This window comes from Thamnophis sirtalis, unplaced genomic scaffold, assembly GCF_051295495.1.
Source record: "Thamnophis sirtalis isolate CommonGarterSnake01/CBP01778 unplaced genomic scaffold, rThaSir2_p1.2 scaffold_4, whole genome shotgun sequence".
In the NCBI taxonomy this organism is placed as follows: Eukaryota; Metazoa; Chordata; class Lepidosauria; order Squamata; family Natricidae; genus Thamnophis; species Thamnophis sirtalis.
In genome coordinates this window covers 27,402,215-27,419,221 of record NW_028261384.1, presented here as the reverse complement: position 1 = coordinate 27,419,221, position 17,007 = coordinate 27,402,215, and the positions used below count along the sequence as shown (strand labels likewise).

The window sequence follows — 17,007 nt, the reverse complement described above, 5'->3', positions numbered from 1 at the left end:
CACTTTGAACCTACTATCAGAGTTAAAATCTCACTTTTCTACCTTTTGAACCAAGAATAGAAAAGATGCTGTATTTTTTTCAGCTCAGCCATTACTTCAGGTAGGTTTTTTTTCCTTTTTTACTACAATGTATAAAGATGAATAACTGGTCTTCTTATAGTTTTGCAGAGGAAAATCTATCTATGGTTGCTAAGAGTCAACACCAATGTTAGGAGTGGCAGGGAATGTTAATCTCAAGGCAATACTAGCTTTCTGGTTGATATCTCCAAAATTTCATATGAAAATGAATAGACCAAGATCAAGAGTTACAAAATATTAGGCTTACTTTCTGGCACTTTGGATCAGCAACTTCATCTGTTCCAGAAAGAAATTCTGAAGGTTCTTTTTTACAGATGTATCCTAATTCCTCTTCACAGAAATAATCCGCCATGTATCCATTCTGAGGATGGAAACATGAACAAAACTCACTGAAAAGGAATCCATTATTTTTTCCCCTTTCCTATTTTTCCTATTTTTGTTATGATTTATATTATTTTTGGGTTTTTTACGAACTGGACTACTGCACAATGTTTGTTAAAAGTTGCAGTTGTCTAAAATCTTGAATATTTGTTCAGTAGCAGGGGTGGGTTCCGGTTTCTTCTGCCAGCTCGCTCTGGGAAGCGCTTCGCGCACGCATGCACAAAAGTAAAAAAATGCTTCTGCACATGCACAGAAGCAAAAAACCAAGATGGTGAGGCCTATGGTGCTGCCACTATAACTGATAGTTACTACCTACTCGACCCTTAATACCAATAGTTACTACCTACTCGACTGAACCAGTCCGAACTGGTAGGAACCCACCTCTGTTCAGTAGCCCTCAGAGCCTTTTCTAATTATATATAGAGGAAGCCAACAATAGGCTTTATTTGGGGATCAAGATTTCCCCCCAGGACAATGTTCATCAGTGTGACTAACCCTGCTTACTTTACACAATTAATCGATTTATTAGTATCTTCCTTATGCCTCCAAAGTATTAAGTGATGTCCTTACAAATCAAATTAATAAACTTAGCTCAGTAGTAACAGCAACCTAACAAACAATTAAAAGCAATACAAGACCAACGTATTTAAAATTATGCTGAGATGAGTTCCAGAATATATACATCTATGATTATTTGAAGTATTAAGATAGAAGTGTCAGATATATTATTGTAGAACAATCAGACTTTACATTAACCCACTAACCAAATAAAAAAGCCTCTAACCTTTCTTTTAAAAGCTGTCAAAATGGGAATATTATAGTATTTCTTAAAACGTAAAGACTCACAGAGTCATAATTTTCTGCCAGCCCACACTGAAAAATAATACAATATTAAAGCCCATCCACAATTGTGAAACATGGTAGCAGCAGGAAATGTAATTTATAATATTGTAAAAGTCAGTAACTCATACCAGCGAAAGTTCTTTAGGAGTTCTCCATAATTTTTAAATGTGGAAAAGATTGTGGAAAGGAAAAAAGTTTTAAAAACATTGATCTGTAGAATAAATTATGTTATGGAATAATATATTGTATCAGATAAATTTCTAGACACGAATTTTATCCAGGAGAGAACTGAAGAGGAAAAAAATATCCCCCAGACAATTAAGGGTTCTTATTGTTACCTTCCCAGTCATGATGACACAGTCTTCCTGCACATTGCTTATAAGTGTGGGTTCTCCTTTCTGCCATTTGATGAATCTCACTGTAGTACCATCACTCCACTCAAAATATGAAAAAGTCTTCTGGTCATTTAGGCCTATCCACAAATTATCTGTTGATTCTAAAAAGATAAATCCATTTTATTAATTTCTTCTCAAATGTAATGAATGAAGTCCAGAGGTTGTAGATAATCCTCCAGCCTATAGAACTATGCTATGTTGCTCAGGATATAATCTGGATGTATGCAGCAGGATGTACTAATCTGCTATGGATGTATGCATGTATGGATGTATGCTCCCCGCCCAGTTTCTCTTTTTATGTGCTTCCTGAAAGGTAGCTAGCTGCTGGTGGCCCAAAGACGGCAACGCCCCCACACCATGGAAAACATAGGCACGTGTGCACCCTGCACAATTACAGCCCCAGAGACTCTCGCACAAGCCCGGGCAAGTGAGAACAAGTTCCTGCCATTACGAAGGCTCCGGGATGAGGGATGGAATCTTCACCTTGGGACATTAAAGCCACGTCCACCAGAGGCAGCGGGGTTTCTGGGTCCCTCATCCTCAGGTGACCCAGATGGTGCCTTCCCAATAAGAAATTTTTAAATTGTTGGTCTAGGACTGGGAAGAAAATGAAAATGATGATTTATGCCACCTTGAGCTTCAGGAATAAAGCTGGGATTAAAAAAGAAAGAAAAAGTAGCATCGTGACCAGCTCTACCAACTGCGTATCATGGGACGGTGGACTGACCATGCCTTGGAGGGTGCCAGATTGGACAAGATGTCATTTAGTTCAAGTGTGATGAGAGCACAGGACCAAAACCCCTCTCCCAACTGGCCCTTTCTCCCTCTGAGGGTGGGACCCGGCTGCCCCATTGCCTCTGGCAGACAGCAAAGATTCTGTCCCTCATCCCGGAGCCTTCATAATGGCAGGAACTTTTTCTCACTCACCCGAGTTTGTTCAGAGGCTTCCCTCAGAGTCTCTGGGGCTATATTTGTGTGTGGTATTTGTGTGCCTATGTTTTCCATAGTGTGGGGCCATGGCTGTCTTTTGGGCCACTAGCAGCTACCTTTCAGAAAGTGCATAATAAGAGGAACTGGGCGGGGAGAGAGTGGGAACAAAGCTGCTGGCCCGAATTGCAGGACCAATGGCAGGGAGCTGACGAAGCTCTGCACAACCAGTGAGGACTCCAGAGCCAATCCGCAGGAGTGGAAAGACAAGGAACGCAAGGGGGACCAGGGGAGCCTCGTCCTTCTGAAGAGGACCTGCCAAAGAGGGCCTGAAAAGGGCAGATGTGGTGGCATTGGTATTGAGATGTTCCACAGAACCCCCCAGGGAAAAACGCCACTGCCAGGTACTTTTAAGTGGGGATGGCTTTTTAACCAGGCAGCGGTCAAAGAGAAGGGATCGCGTGCCACGTGGCCTTCTCACTTCTTTGGCTGTTGGACAAGCCTAGGTGGCGCACACTGCACCCTTCTCTTTGACAGCCACCTTGTTTCCAATTGGGGGAATCAATATGTTTTTTCTGACCTCCAAGTACCCACAATGTATATGAAACAGGAAATAAGCCTTCTAAATATACTTACCATAGCCAAGCTGAGAAAAAACAAAGCTGTATTCCTCAATATCATGTATACTTAGTAAATGTCCGCCATCCTTTTGGCAGGAGTCTGAGGCATCTTTCCATGTTTTGCGATCTCTATTCAGACGGTAACAGTGCTTTCCATATCCAACCCAGCCATCTGGACATTTAATTGGTTTAAGATCATCTAAAAAAAAATCAATATATGTACACCATCAAGAACTGGGAGTGGAGGTAGAGATAATATCTTGATCTTGAATTATGATGAAACTAATTCAATAAATAGAATTTAGTAGAAGCAAATCAGACAATTCATATTAATAATGACAGTAATTTGTCCATTGTCATGAGGATATTTGCTAGAAGTGTCATCAAGATTTATTGTAATCCAATCTGATTTTTGAAGTTAGTTTTTCATGGATCAGGCAGATACTTTTTATGCTCTCTCTCTCTCTATATATATATTTTTGCAGTGCATGCTAATTGGCATTACTATTTTTTAACCAGACTGTTGCTTTCCTTCAAAACTTTCATCTCAAATCATAGAAATTTACAGTGAATAAACTTTTTTGAAAATAAATTTGGCAGAAAACCTAAAACTACACCAGTGAGTAGAGAAATGTATATATAATTAGTAGAGGTAGTCACTGATTTACGACCATGGTTAGGCCAGATTTTGCTATTATGGCACAAATCATTGTTTATGATTGCAGGACATAGCAACTGGTCCTAAAAGTAAGCTAGTTGCCAAGTCCTTGAAATGTAGTTATATGAACTCAGGAATGCAGATGAGGGATGAGATATATTTTATGATGGCTAGAGATATTTTATATCACCCTGGCTTCTGGGTCAGTCTTAATTTTGAATTATTGTTAAGTAATTTGTCATAAGATGGGGATCTGTAGTTTAAAATCTTTCCTATGCATTTAGTTCTGCAAATCATCAGGATTTAACTCATCTAAGGTGCATGCTACATTTCATATTTAAAATTTCTGAAATAAAACTGATGCTAAATACTTTTTTTTATTCCCTCTGAATCTTGGATAATCAGAACAATGATAAGAAAAAAGCCCTTATACAAGTGATAGGTCAGCACACATGCATAAAGCTTGTTTTGTGTGAGAGGCAGGTCAGTGCACACCCACAATAATCCCCACTGGCCCTTCACTCATGAGTTGTACGTGTCCCCACTCTACAGTCAGCAGTTTACATGGCCCCATTTCGAATAGGCCATGTCTCAGAGGTGGCCTGAAGCCCAAGGAATGGGGACCCATGCTCTAGATAGATTACTCTGGGACCAAAACCCTCATTAGAAAAAGAATGCAAAAATGTAATCTGGGTCATGAATGCCATTTATATCAGTGAAAGAATATTTATTCAATTAACTTAATTTCTAGTTTAAATCTACCTGAAGAAGGTCCAGATGCCTGTACTGAAGAGTTCATTCTTTTACAAATGTATCCACATTTCTGTTCACACAGATTATTTGCCCATTTGCCATTACCACTCTGCAATAATCCACAGTTTTTTCCTGTTTCTGGAGAAGGGCTACCTGTAAGAGACAGTGAACCAAATTATCCTATCACTATTTGATGTCCAAGAGGATAACATTTTTATCTGTAAACAAATTAAATTGTTTTCCAATTAAGTGTTAGAGCAGTGTAGAGCTTGAAAGTATGTTTCATTCAACAAAGCTCCAATGTGTGCATTTCCAGACAGTCAGCCAAAATCGTATTCTCTTTCAATGAACTGAATTGTAGAGGCGGCCTACCTTCAGTCAGTGACCCTTTTGATCAGATCAAAGGGGCCAGCCAGATCAAGTCTGTATATGAGGCTGAACAATTTTTCTAGATAAGGCACAACTTCCACCTCAGCTGTAATGAATTGACAGGAGTTAGGTGGCACATCAGTGAGGAATGGAGCCATCTCACACATTAATATAATCTTAAATCTTTACACTTCTCTTTATAAAATATTAGTGGCTTTATAATTGTACATATTTACTCACCTGAAGCCCAGTTTAAATATCTTAAAGGTTGGTGATCACTCCACTGCCATCCATTGTCAAAATCTGGATTATTCAAGCCTATCCAATAGTTGGCATCAAAGTTATTTGCTAATCCTATTTGAGAAAGAAAATTCACATAATGAACAATTCTGTACCTGTGAGGCTGAAGAAAAAATGGACAGACAGATACAGTGCATTTTAATCCGAACTAGAAGTATCATCCAGGGAACTCTTGGAAGTTTGGTACTCAAGATAATTAACTACCAATAGACACATAGAGATAAACCACATTTACACACCATTCAATTAAAAAGTTAAGAAGGAAATGAAACAAAACAAAACAAAAATAAGAATATATCCTCTTCAGGCACCAACACCAAGATAAGTAGAGATTAACACCAAACAATTAAATAGAAAACAACACCCTAATCCAGGAATTAGAGCCGAGGTGGCACAGTGGTTAGGGTGCAATACTGCAGCCACTTCAGCTGACTGTTATCTGCAGTTCAGCTGTTCTAATCTCACCGGCTCAAGATTGACTCAGCCTTCCATCCTTCCGAGGTGGGTAAAATGAGGACCCGGATTGTTGGGGGCAATATGCTGACTCTGTAAACCGCTTAGAGAGGGCTGAAAGCCCTATGAAGCGGTATATAAATCTAACTGCTATTGCTATTGCTAATTATTAAGGAGAAAACCACATACCTACCTACACTGGTAAGGCAAGTTACTATGATAAACAGGGAGCAAACATCATACTAGTTAGGTAATGAAACATCTATAAGCAAACAACTCAAAGAGCACCAAAAACTCAACAGTTCGACCTGAGCTACAGATACATTCTTCTATTAATATTTAAAATAAATGGCAAATCAATCAGATAAAATTTAAACTTTGGAATCAAAATTTAGTTGATGTCAAAAAATTTGGTCCTTGGAAGTGGATTATTCAAGATTGTTGAAACTGTTTTCAAAGCATCAAATATTTTTGAGAAGATAATTTCTCTGGAGTAAAAATAACAGTTCTTATATGAAGTTTTTAAAATTGCTTGCTACAATTGACAAAATATTATCAGGAATGCCTTTAGGAGCCTTTTAAGAAATGTTTTGTTATGTGATACCTGTCAAATATGCTTGTTCATATAGTTCATTGATGCTTAATAATTCTGAATTTTGTTGCCAACAACTTTTTCTTGCTTGATCCCATGTTAGAGCTGAAAGGGAATTGATCTGGTAGAAATCTCCTGTCCAGTGATTTTTGACCCAGAAAAAGTTATCTTTTTCATCTGTAAATGTCATAAAAATAGAGTTATATGATTGTATAGTTGTAGTGCTGTATTGGAAATTGTTGTTATGGAATTGGAAAACTCTGAGTGGATTGAAACAAGAAACTGGCATAAGGAGAAATGTCAACATATCATTATCAGTGATAATCATGATTTGATCAAGTTTCGTGCCACAATTCTAAAAGAATAATTAAATGCAGCAGAGTAATTGCTTAATTGTAATATGTATATATTATACATTGTTGTGTGTGTGTATGTGTGTGTGTGTGTGCGCGCGCGCGGGCACACACACAGAGCAGAAAAGTTTGGAGGAACTGGCTGCAACGAGGCTAGATGGATCTTGGCCTTGAAAATAAGTCTATTGACAGTTTATTTTTTCAGGAAAGATTCTCTTAAATAAAAAGGGCAAAACCAAACACACAAAAGATAATACATTTAAAAATGATTAACTAATTTCATACATTTTGTTAATTTAGAAAGATTCCAGTTGATATTAATTCAACACATGTTTCTCAATTTACTGCTATTCAAAGTTATTTTGGAGCATTTTTATAAATAAACTCAAGGCAAAGTGATTCTGATGACAGAGACTTCTGTAAACTAATGCTGATGTAGAAATGCTGTCATTAAGTTATGATTCCCTGGGAAAGATAAAAAGCTTTTTCTATGTGCACGGGGTGAAACAGTCTATTCTAAAAGGCTTCTTTTTAAACATAGATATGCATGTACTCTTGCATGAGAGCCAGTTTGGTGTAGTGCTTAAAACATCAGGTTAGAAAGAAGAGATTGTCAGTTAAAATCCCACCTTAGCCATGAAAACCAGCAGAGTGACTTTGGGCCAGTTACTTTTTTCAGCCCAATAAACCTGTTGTTGTAGAAAAAGTAGAAAGAGGAAGCTACCTTGTGTTGTTTGTAAAAATAATAAAGGTATGATAGAAATAAATAATGGTATTTATTTCATTTACTTCATGGTATTGGACCTGGGTACTTGAGAGACCGCCTGCTGCCAATTAGCTCCACCAGACCGATTAGATCCCACAGACTAGGCCTCCTCCGAATTCCATCCGCTGGCCAGTGTCGACTGGCGACTACCCGGAGGAGAGCCTTCTCTGTGGCTGCTCTGACCCTCTGGAACGAACTCCCCGTGGAGATTCGCACCCTCACCACCCTCCAGGCCTTCCGCAAAGCCCTTAAAACCTGGCTGTTCCGACAGGCCTGGGGCTAAAGAACCGTCCCCCTATCTCGAATGGTATGATTGTTGCGCTTTTAAATTATGTATTGTTTTGTGTTGTTGTCAAATTGTTTGTATCCCCCCTTCCCTGGTTTTGAGCTGTGAGCCGCCCTGAGTCCCCTTCGGGGGGAAAGGGCGGCATACAAATGAAATAAATAAAATAATACTTTACCAAATAACACTTTACCTTTTATTGGGCAATATCCAGTTAAAGAGTCTTTGTCCACATCTGGAGTTGTTCCACACCAAAACCGTTTGTGTTCATCATCATCAACTATGCATTTAGCATGCCATTTATTCATATACTTAAAAGGAAACACACAAGGTGCTCCCAAGGAATTGCCTTCTATAGTGAATAGAGCTATAAAAATATCAAACATATCCATGTTAGATTGAGAAGTACTGAATTGAGAGTAGAAATCTTATTCAAAAATATCTCAGGATTTAGTTCTGAGGAATGTGTATTATTTGTGTACAATACATGTAACCATGACTACTTCAATAAGGGAAAAATTTTCAGAATTTATATCTTAGAATACATGCCATTTTTTCTCAGATAACGTAAAAGACAACAACTCTACTATGTTAAAGGTAATAATATGACTTTGCTATCAAATTTATTCCAATATTCAGAAAAAGAAATTCAAAGAGAGAGAAAAAAGAATTCAGCTAAGCAAATTCAACAAGAATGATTAATATTCTTATATTTACCTTCATATTTCTGGGCACACAAGCTCTTCTTTGTTCCATAGATCTTCCAAACACTTTTTGTGGAGGGTTTTTTGGATAGTATAACCCCATTCTCACGTCCATTAGCAGGATTTAAAAACAGTTCTTGATTTACAAGGGCAAATAGAGTGTCATTTCTGCATTCCCATTTCTGTAATTCAGTGGTTTTGTTGCACCGTGACAGTGTAACTGGAACCATGTTTGATTTTGAAGGTACACTCAGGCATAACTTCACTGCCATATTCAATAACTGATGATCGGATACCCACTTAAAATTTTGCCATTCATTAAACTTGTTGCAGATGTCGAAGGTGAAGGAACGAGATTCTTGAAGTTTTAGGCAACGATCAAGATTTTCATTGTACATCATAAAAGTGTCATTGTCTATAAAATTAACCAAATAATAATAGTAATAATAAACACTGCACATGTATGTATGTATGTATGTATGCATGTATGTATGTATGTATATCTATATCTATATCTATATCTATATCTATATCTATATCTATATCTATATCTATATCTATATCTATATCTATATCTATATCTATATCTATATCTATATCTATATCTATATCTATATCTATATCTATATCTATATCTATATCTATATCTATATCTATATCTATATCTATCTAGATAGATAGATAGATAGATAGATAGATAGATAGATAGATAGATAGATAGATAGAAAGATAATATTTAAATTTAGCACTTTATATTATTTATTTTAGTAAAATAGATGTAGATAAAATATTTCTAAAATATATAAAATACTTTATGATGTTAACTTCTGAAAGATTATTTAAAAGCAATCAGTAATTATAGAGAGTGCATCCATATATAATGTTTGGAAAATAACAGATAATAACTGAAAAACTGTGATACTTTTTAACAGAATAAAAATAAATTAAACAATTGATATTTACACAATTGATTTAAATACATTTATAAACAATTTAAGTAATTACACTTAAGTAATTACTTAAGTGTACAGTAATTACACACTTACCTGATATTTGAAAAACTGGCTGAATGAGAAATAAAAGATTAAGAAACAAAAATAATGTAGGCATTATAAACAATAAAACATTCCCCAAAACTACCCAGAAATTAAAAACCAACTGGGGTAGCTTCTTTTGAGGAACTTCTTTATATATAAGCAAAGAACAAATTTTTACTCCTGCCTTCAATCTTACGACATGTTATTTTAATAAGGAAGACTATAAATAGTATTCGGCTTCTGTGTAAAAGACCTATTAACATATGTTTTTTCAGGAATTTACAGTTAACCATTATACATATAAATTGTATATGTATATTAAATATTCCATTTGAGAATAGAAAGCAGTATACATGAAATGAAATACTATTTATTTAGTCAGTGACCAGTGACCATTAAATCTGAAAATACAGGACACATAAGTAAATCAAATGGATGAAATAAAATATTAGCATAACAGGGAATTTCTGTTATCAAAATATATTATATACTCTAATGATATATTAATTACCATTGCAAGTATAAGTCTAAAATATTACAATCTTTATGAGTTAAAACACATATTACCTAAATGAAATAAAAAATACATATCACCTAAAACAAAATAGCTAACAAGTAATAAACCTGAAATGCTGAATAAAATGTTTCTCATACAATTATCCACAAACAAATGAAGTAATCAATAAGACATTATAAATCCTTATTTGACTTACTTTTTAGCGATGATCTCTTTGCTAAGTATTTTCTTTATTATCTCAGACCTGTATTATGTACTGTTGTTACCTCATTCAACAACCAACTTTCTATAACTCAAACGTACATTCATTTTTCACTTTCAGATATTTCTTTGTGACATGCTGAAGAGCAAACCTGGTTTTTCTACCCCTGCATGGTATAAAGGTATTTTACGCTTTCCAAATTCCATTCATTTAATTCTGTTCCTTTTCCAAGTAACTTATAGATAAATTTATTTATTTAATCTATGGGATACAGTGACAGCAAAATTACAATTCTAGACAGAATGACAGTCAAAATCACTAGTTCATTCTGTTCAGCACTTGCGTGCCTATCGTGGAATACACCACAGGTGGCAAGCTAGCTTACACTAGCTGATTAGTGGCTCCTCTGGATTCCTCCACTGGTCTTGCCTTGCCTCACCTCACTTCATGTTGTCTTGCTTCGCATCCAGCCAAGTCCAGCACTGGCTTCTACTTTCTCATGAATGCAGCTAGGTTCTCAAAGTGATACCCATTTATCTATTTGCAATATTGGATTCTTTTGAATTGCTAGGTGGGAATGAGCCAGGGAGCAAGTGGCAGGAGGTTATCCTATCTTGCAGAGCCGGGCTTGAACCACTGCAGTGCAAACCATTTCTGGCTAGCAGTTTCAATGTTATTAAGCCACTGTGCTACTGTATCCTCTTTATCAATAAATAAATATGTGTATCAATAAAAGACTTTAAAAGGAAATATTAATGAAAATTATACTACAATCAGCATAATAAGCCAATTCTTGCTGGCTCTTTATTTTTGGAAGTACAATATATCTCCTGATTGTTAAGATATATCAAACTATCAAACTGTTGAACTATCTAACAAGGCAATATTACCATCATTATTCTCATCTTCCCTCCTTATCTTATGACTACAACTTTGTTGCTTATCACTATTGTTGTATGTACATTGAGAGCTTACGCATTGGAAACAAATTCCTTGTGTGTTTAATCACACTTGGCCAATAAAGAATTCTATTCTATATGCAACAGTATTTCAGCTTGAACCGTGTTTTCAAGATTAAAGCACTTGAAAGGATAAGTTTGGATATATTGCCCAAAAGGTGACAGAGCCTAAACAAAACCATTTATCTTTCAGAATGCTATGAGTTGCTCTTAAGGCAATATAGATTGTACTTTATTTCAAACATTTGATTTTTTTTCTTCAGAAAGTATGCGGTCAAGGACTGGCTGTGGAGATGGGAACCATAGTTGGAATAACTTCTTTGCCATAACATACCATATAGATTCTAAGATTTTAACATGAAATATAAATTAGGTAAACTAATTTATACTAATTAGGTAAAAAAACCTGTTTCATTGTTTTAAAAATTAGAAACCAAGATATAATACATATTTAGAAGAAACTTATATTAAAGAGTTCTGATAAAAAGTACTTAGTAAATATAATTCTGAGCTTGGAATATATCTCTGTCAATCACAAAAAAGATCAATGGAGTAATTTTGTATATACATTCCCAGTTACAATCAAATTTATTATTCACAGAGGATCAAGGTAGATATGTAATTGTGTAAATTGAATTACAAGGAATAAAATCTTCGGTAGTTGGTTTATATATCCCACACCAAGAAAAAACCAAGTTTTTAAAATATTTGTCTGAAAAGCTATTATCCTTTTATTTTCAGCATTAGTATATACTTGGAAATTGAATAGGTAGTAACAACTGGCAAGATCTACTGATAAGGAATTAAAGATAAGTAATGGAAACTGCCCCAAACCTTTTTTGAATATTTTGAATATTTTGAATATTTGATTGATGTATGCTGATGTAAAAATTGGCTTTTTTTCTGAGACATAAATCCTTTTCTAGAATTAATATGACAAGGATTGCTAAAAATTTGGTTCACAAGACAAATAAAGCTAATATTCTTCCAAAATCTTTTTCAGACAATAATCCAATGATGGTATACCTTAAATTCAGATCTCAGTCCTTTAAATGGAAATTAATTAAGACCACAACTTATTAAAGAATGTAAGCAAGTATTCCATGTTTTGTGTTAATAACATGCGGACAATTGGAGCGATGAATCATCCTGTGGAGAGTTGGTTATAACAAGATGGCTGCAGTGAGATGGCTCACACTGAGTTGGCCACAGTGAGATGGCCCATTCTGCTTACAAGATTCTAAAGAAAGAGAACAGTCTTGGTTTGCCAGACCTAAGATTTTATTATGATGCCTGTTGCTTGGCATGGTTAAATAATAATTTTGGTAACTGTTATGTCCTAGCCTTGGAGATGTGGCTTCGTCTCCAAGGCTCGCCATTGGTCGGAATGTGTGTGTGTGTGCCAGAGCGGGATAGTCACCGTTCTCTGATGGGCTAACCGCGGGTCTGCCTGCATATAAATTGCTGTCAAGCGGGAATGTTCTTTATCTTAGGTTCTGGAGTTGCTGTTATGTTAGCTGTTTAATAAAGCCTTGTTAGCCGAGCCCTGCCTTGCCTCAGTCATTGCCACCCATCAAATTTAACACTGATGATGAAGGTGGAATGCTCTGAGGTGTAGGAAGAGCTGTGTCACGTAAGGCAGACTTTCATTGTTTATACAAGGCTTCCGGCTAATCGCTGAGGCAATCTCCTCAGATCGTGTCTTCCTCAGAATGATCACTTTGAGCAACTTCTCACCATTTGCGCCAGGGTTAGAGTCCTGGGAGGCTTACATTGACCATTTTGAATGCTTCCTCAAGGCAAACCACCTGGCTAATTTGCCTAGTGAGGGAAAGAGGGCTCAGTTCCTGAATGCTTGTGGGCATGAGATGTTCGGAACAGCCAGGATTTTGGCCGCCCCACAATCAGTCCAGTTTTTTTTCATGAGAGACCCTGTTGACCAGACTGCGGAACCATTATGCCCAGCTCTGTCTCACATAGCTAGGCGCTATATGGTTCAGCAAAGTCTTCAGAAGGAGGGGGAATCAGTGAATCAATACGTGGCTGCCCTCAGAGCTGCAGCACTGCACTGTGATTTTCCTAATTTAGATGACACTCTACTTCAGCAATTCATGTGCGGGGTGACCGATTCGAGGCTGCATTGCCACTCGCTCTGAGCTCAACCTGCAAGCGGCATTGGATGAGGTTCGCGCCTCTGAGATGTCCAATGAGTCCTGCGCCGAGATTAAGAGGGGTCAAGCCACAGCGCCCTCCCCCTGCGTTATCATCTACTAAGACTGTGCCTATTCATTATGGGGAGGTAGACGAACATTCTTCGTCTAACACCGATGAGGCTGAGGTTGACTGCCTCAAAACAGGAAGTGGCAGTGTGGCGCGATCACGGAAAAATTTACCTCAGAGCCATTTTGCTGGTTGTGGCGGGAACCATGCCTGTGCCTGGTATCATTTCAAATCTGCTATTTGCCACAAGTGTGGAAAGAAAGGACATTTAGCTAAGGTGTGCTGTGCACAATCCTCCCCCTCTCAGGGTCAACCAGCTGACCACTCATATTACTGCAAGCCAAAGCCATGGTCTTATCACACATCAAGGTCTGTTTTGCAATTTTCCACAAACAGTGGCAGGCTGTTCTGCTGACCAGCCAGGCCAACGTGACATCGAAGAAGAAGATTTCTCTCAGCGTCCAGCTCGAGGGTAAGCCCTGCCGTATGGAGGTGGACACTGGTTTCTCAAAGTCTATTGTATCCTGGTCCACTATCAAGTGTTTGGTGCCTTCCTTAGCCAAGAAACGCCTGTCACCTTGTTTTATCAAGTTGCAGGACTATCAGGGAAACTATATCCCAGCAGTTGGCAGTGACCGGTTCCAAGTGGTCACTCCAGGTTTTAAGGGAAGGCTTCCCCTCATCGTCATCCAGGACAACCTTCCCAGTCTACTAGGCCTAGACTGATTCGATGCCCTGGGCCTCAGTGTCACTGGGGTGCATCCAACGGTGGGCCTTGATCAGTTCGAAGGCCTGATGAAGGAGTTTGCTGTAGTTTTTAATGGGTCATTAGGTAATTATAAGGGAACCCCCATTAGTTTTAATTTGAACCTTCAGATCGCTCCCATCCATCTCAAGCCCAGAAGGATCCCCCTGACCCTGCATCCAAAAGTGGACGTTGAACTAGATAAGTTGGTTGCCCAAGGGATCTTAGAGCCCGTAGTTTACTCCAAATGTGAGCCCCCCATTGTGATTCCTCTGAAATCCAATGGCTCCATTAGATTATGTGGGGATTTTAAATGTACAATAAATAGGGGTCTCCAATTCAACCCCTACATTGGGACGGGGCTCCATTTTTGCCAAACTGAACCTTGCCCAGGCATATCAGCAGCTCCCTGTGGATGCTGCTGCTGCGGAAGCACAGACCATCGTCACCCACAGGGGAGCTTTTAGATGCCGGCGGCTCCAGTTTGGTGTCAGTGTAGTCCCGGGCATTTTCTAGAGGCTCATGGAGCGACTGCTCCTAGGCATTCTGGGGGTTGTCCTGTACTTCGATGATGTGCTTATTTCTGCCAGAAACAGCATGGGAACTGATGGCACGGTTGCGTGCCGTCTTATCAAAGTTCCTGGAGGTGGGATTGAAACGTAAGCCTTCAAAATGTCAGATAGGGGTACCCAAAATGGAGTTTTAGGGTATCTGATTGATGCCAAGGGCATCCATCTGACCACCGCTAAAATAGCAGCCATTAAGCAGGCTCCTGTACTGACCAATAAAGCCCAATTGCAAGCTTTCCTTGGCCTCCTCAATTTTTACTCTGTCTTTTAGTCCCATAAAGCCTCTGTTGCGGAATCCCTGCTTCTCAATAGTAGGGATACGTGGAGGTGGGGTCATAAGGAAGCAGCCACTTTTGTGGCCGTCAAGGACCTATTAACTTTCAATGCTGTCCTTGTTCAGTATTGCGACCACCTTCTCCTGAAGGTCACATGTGATGTGTTACCTTTTGGGGTGGGTGCTGTCCTGAGCAACAAGCTTCCAAATGGGTCTGAGGGCCCCTGGCGTACTTTTCAAGGACCCTGTCCCCTCTGGAATGTAATTATAGTCAATTGGATAAGGAGGTGTTAGCAGCGGTAGCTGGAATTAAATGATTCCACAACTACCTGTACGGATGTTTTTTTGAGCTAGTGACAGACCATAAGCCTTTACTGGGGTTATTGGCAGGTGATAGACAAACTCCTGTGATAAACTCCTCGCTTGTCCCGTTGGGCTGTCTTCCTTGCTGCATACAATTATAAACTTGTTTATTGGCCCTGGAAGCAGGCGGGGCATGCTGATGCCGTAAGCCATTTCCCTCTGCCGGTGTCTGATGCTCACCCGGATCCTGACCCCCTAGTGTTACTGATTGAGGACCTTCCGGTTCCCTTAACAGCCACAGATTTGCTACCCATTTGGCTAGGGATGCTACTTTGGCTCAGGTGTTAGATTGGGTGAGGAGGGGTTGGCCGCAGATGCAAGTTCTCTCGCAGTTCCTGCCATTCAAACACAGGCAGCCTAAACTGTCAGTAGAAGGTGAGTGCCTACTGTGGGGCCATAGAGTGGTCGTTCCTCCTCAATTGTGGGAACTTATCCTCCACTGTCTACATGAAGGGCATCCTGGGATAGTAAGGATGAAGGCCCGGGGCCAGAGCTATGTGTGGTGGCCTGGTTTTTATCAGGATATTGCACAGTGGGTGACTAGGTGTCAGGAATGTCAGCAGTCCAGGCCAGCTCCCCCCACGGGAAAACCTAGGAAGTGCGAGGACCCCAAGACTCCCTGGGCTAGGATCCATTTGAATTTTGCAGGGTCGTTCCTAAATAGATGTTCCTGGCAGTGATTGATGCATATTCAAAGTGCGTGGAAGTCATCCTAATGTCATCGATCACTACCGAGGCTCTGATTACATCGGCCCCCCCGGACGGCTCCTTTTACTATTCAGCCTCACTTCCTTTGCCCCTGCTTGGTCAAGTGGCCCTCTGGACGCATTCTACTCTTTGCCCTCCCTTGGTATGGTGAGGTTTTTCCTTGCGTTTTCCACCTGCCATCTGACGCCCCTCTACTGTGGCACTTGAACTCCTGGCCACCTCTGGTCGCGGACTTTGAACTTTTAGACCCACCAGCTCAGTTCCATCTGGCTTTAAGCATTATCAGCATTACCACCTGCTATTATCCCTGGATCTCCATTTGGGACAGCGCTTGCGGAAGAAGGCCCCCTGTTTTCCTCAATTGTTCCGGACTCTTTGGACCTATTCAGACCTGTAGAAGAGGGGGACGCGATTTACGCCCCTGTATACCTACTCTGGACCATAACTGGACGCTAATTATTGTAACTATTTTAACCATCTCGATTACTGAGAGCCACTTGGCTCTGCCTGGACTCGCACTCTAATCAACTGCGCAATCTATCTTTTCCTTCTTTTCTCTTCCTCTTTTTCTTCTTACTTTGTATGGGATATGCTAGAGGTATGTATGTAATTGAATGAATGATTGTCATTATTGTTGTATTTTTGTGTTTTTTAACTATCACGTGGGGATTGTTTGGGGGAGTGTTTGAGTATGTATGATTCGGAGGGCCTGCCGGAGATGGCGGGGGCGATGGGGGTGGCTGAGGGGACCAGAGACACAGGAGAGGGTCGGGGTATTGCGATCGTAACAGGGAGGGGCAGATACGGCGGGGACTTTAGGGCAGGCCATTACCGGGGAAGGAGGGTTCGCTATATTGCAGAGATCCCTCCTTCCGGCCCTAGGAGTCCCACTCCAAGACCAGATGGCGTGAGTAGTCAGGACCCTGGTCTCAGGCTGT

At 39.4% G+C, this 17,007-nt stretch overlaps 1 protein-coding gene across 1 annotated transcript in view; it reads right to left on the bottom strand.

Moving 5' to 3' along the window:
• LOC106546315 (macrophage mannose receptor 1) overlaps window positions 1-8,873 on the bottom strand; it is a 64,668-nt gene extending 55,795 nt beyond the window's left edge. Inside the window, exons 1-8 of the mRNA XM_087714361.1 lie at window positions 8,489-8,873; window positions 7,965-8,138; window positions 6,382-6,546; window positions 5,265-5,378; window positions 4,665-4,808; window positions 3,261-3,443; window positions 1,641-1,798; window positions 326-439 (exon numbers count right to left, since the gene is read on the bottom strand). Of these exons, the coding sequence (XP_087570487.1) occupies window positions 326-439; window positions 1,641-1,798; window positions 3,261-3,443; window positions 4,665-4,808; window positions 5,265-5,378; window positions 6,382-6,546; window positions 7,965-8,138; window positions 8,489-8,873 (1,437 nt within the window). The remainder of the gene's footprint in view (window positions 1-325; window positions 440-1,640; window positions 1,799-3,260; window positions 3,444-4,664; window positions 4,809-5,264; window positions 5,379-6,381; window positions 6,547-7,964; window positions 8,139-8,488) is intronic.
• Window positions 8,874-17,007: the final 8,134 nt, after the last annotated feature.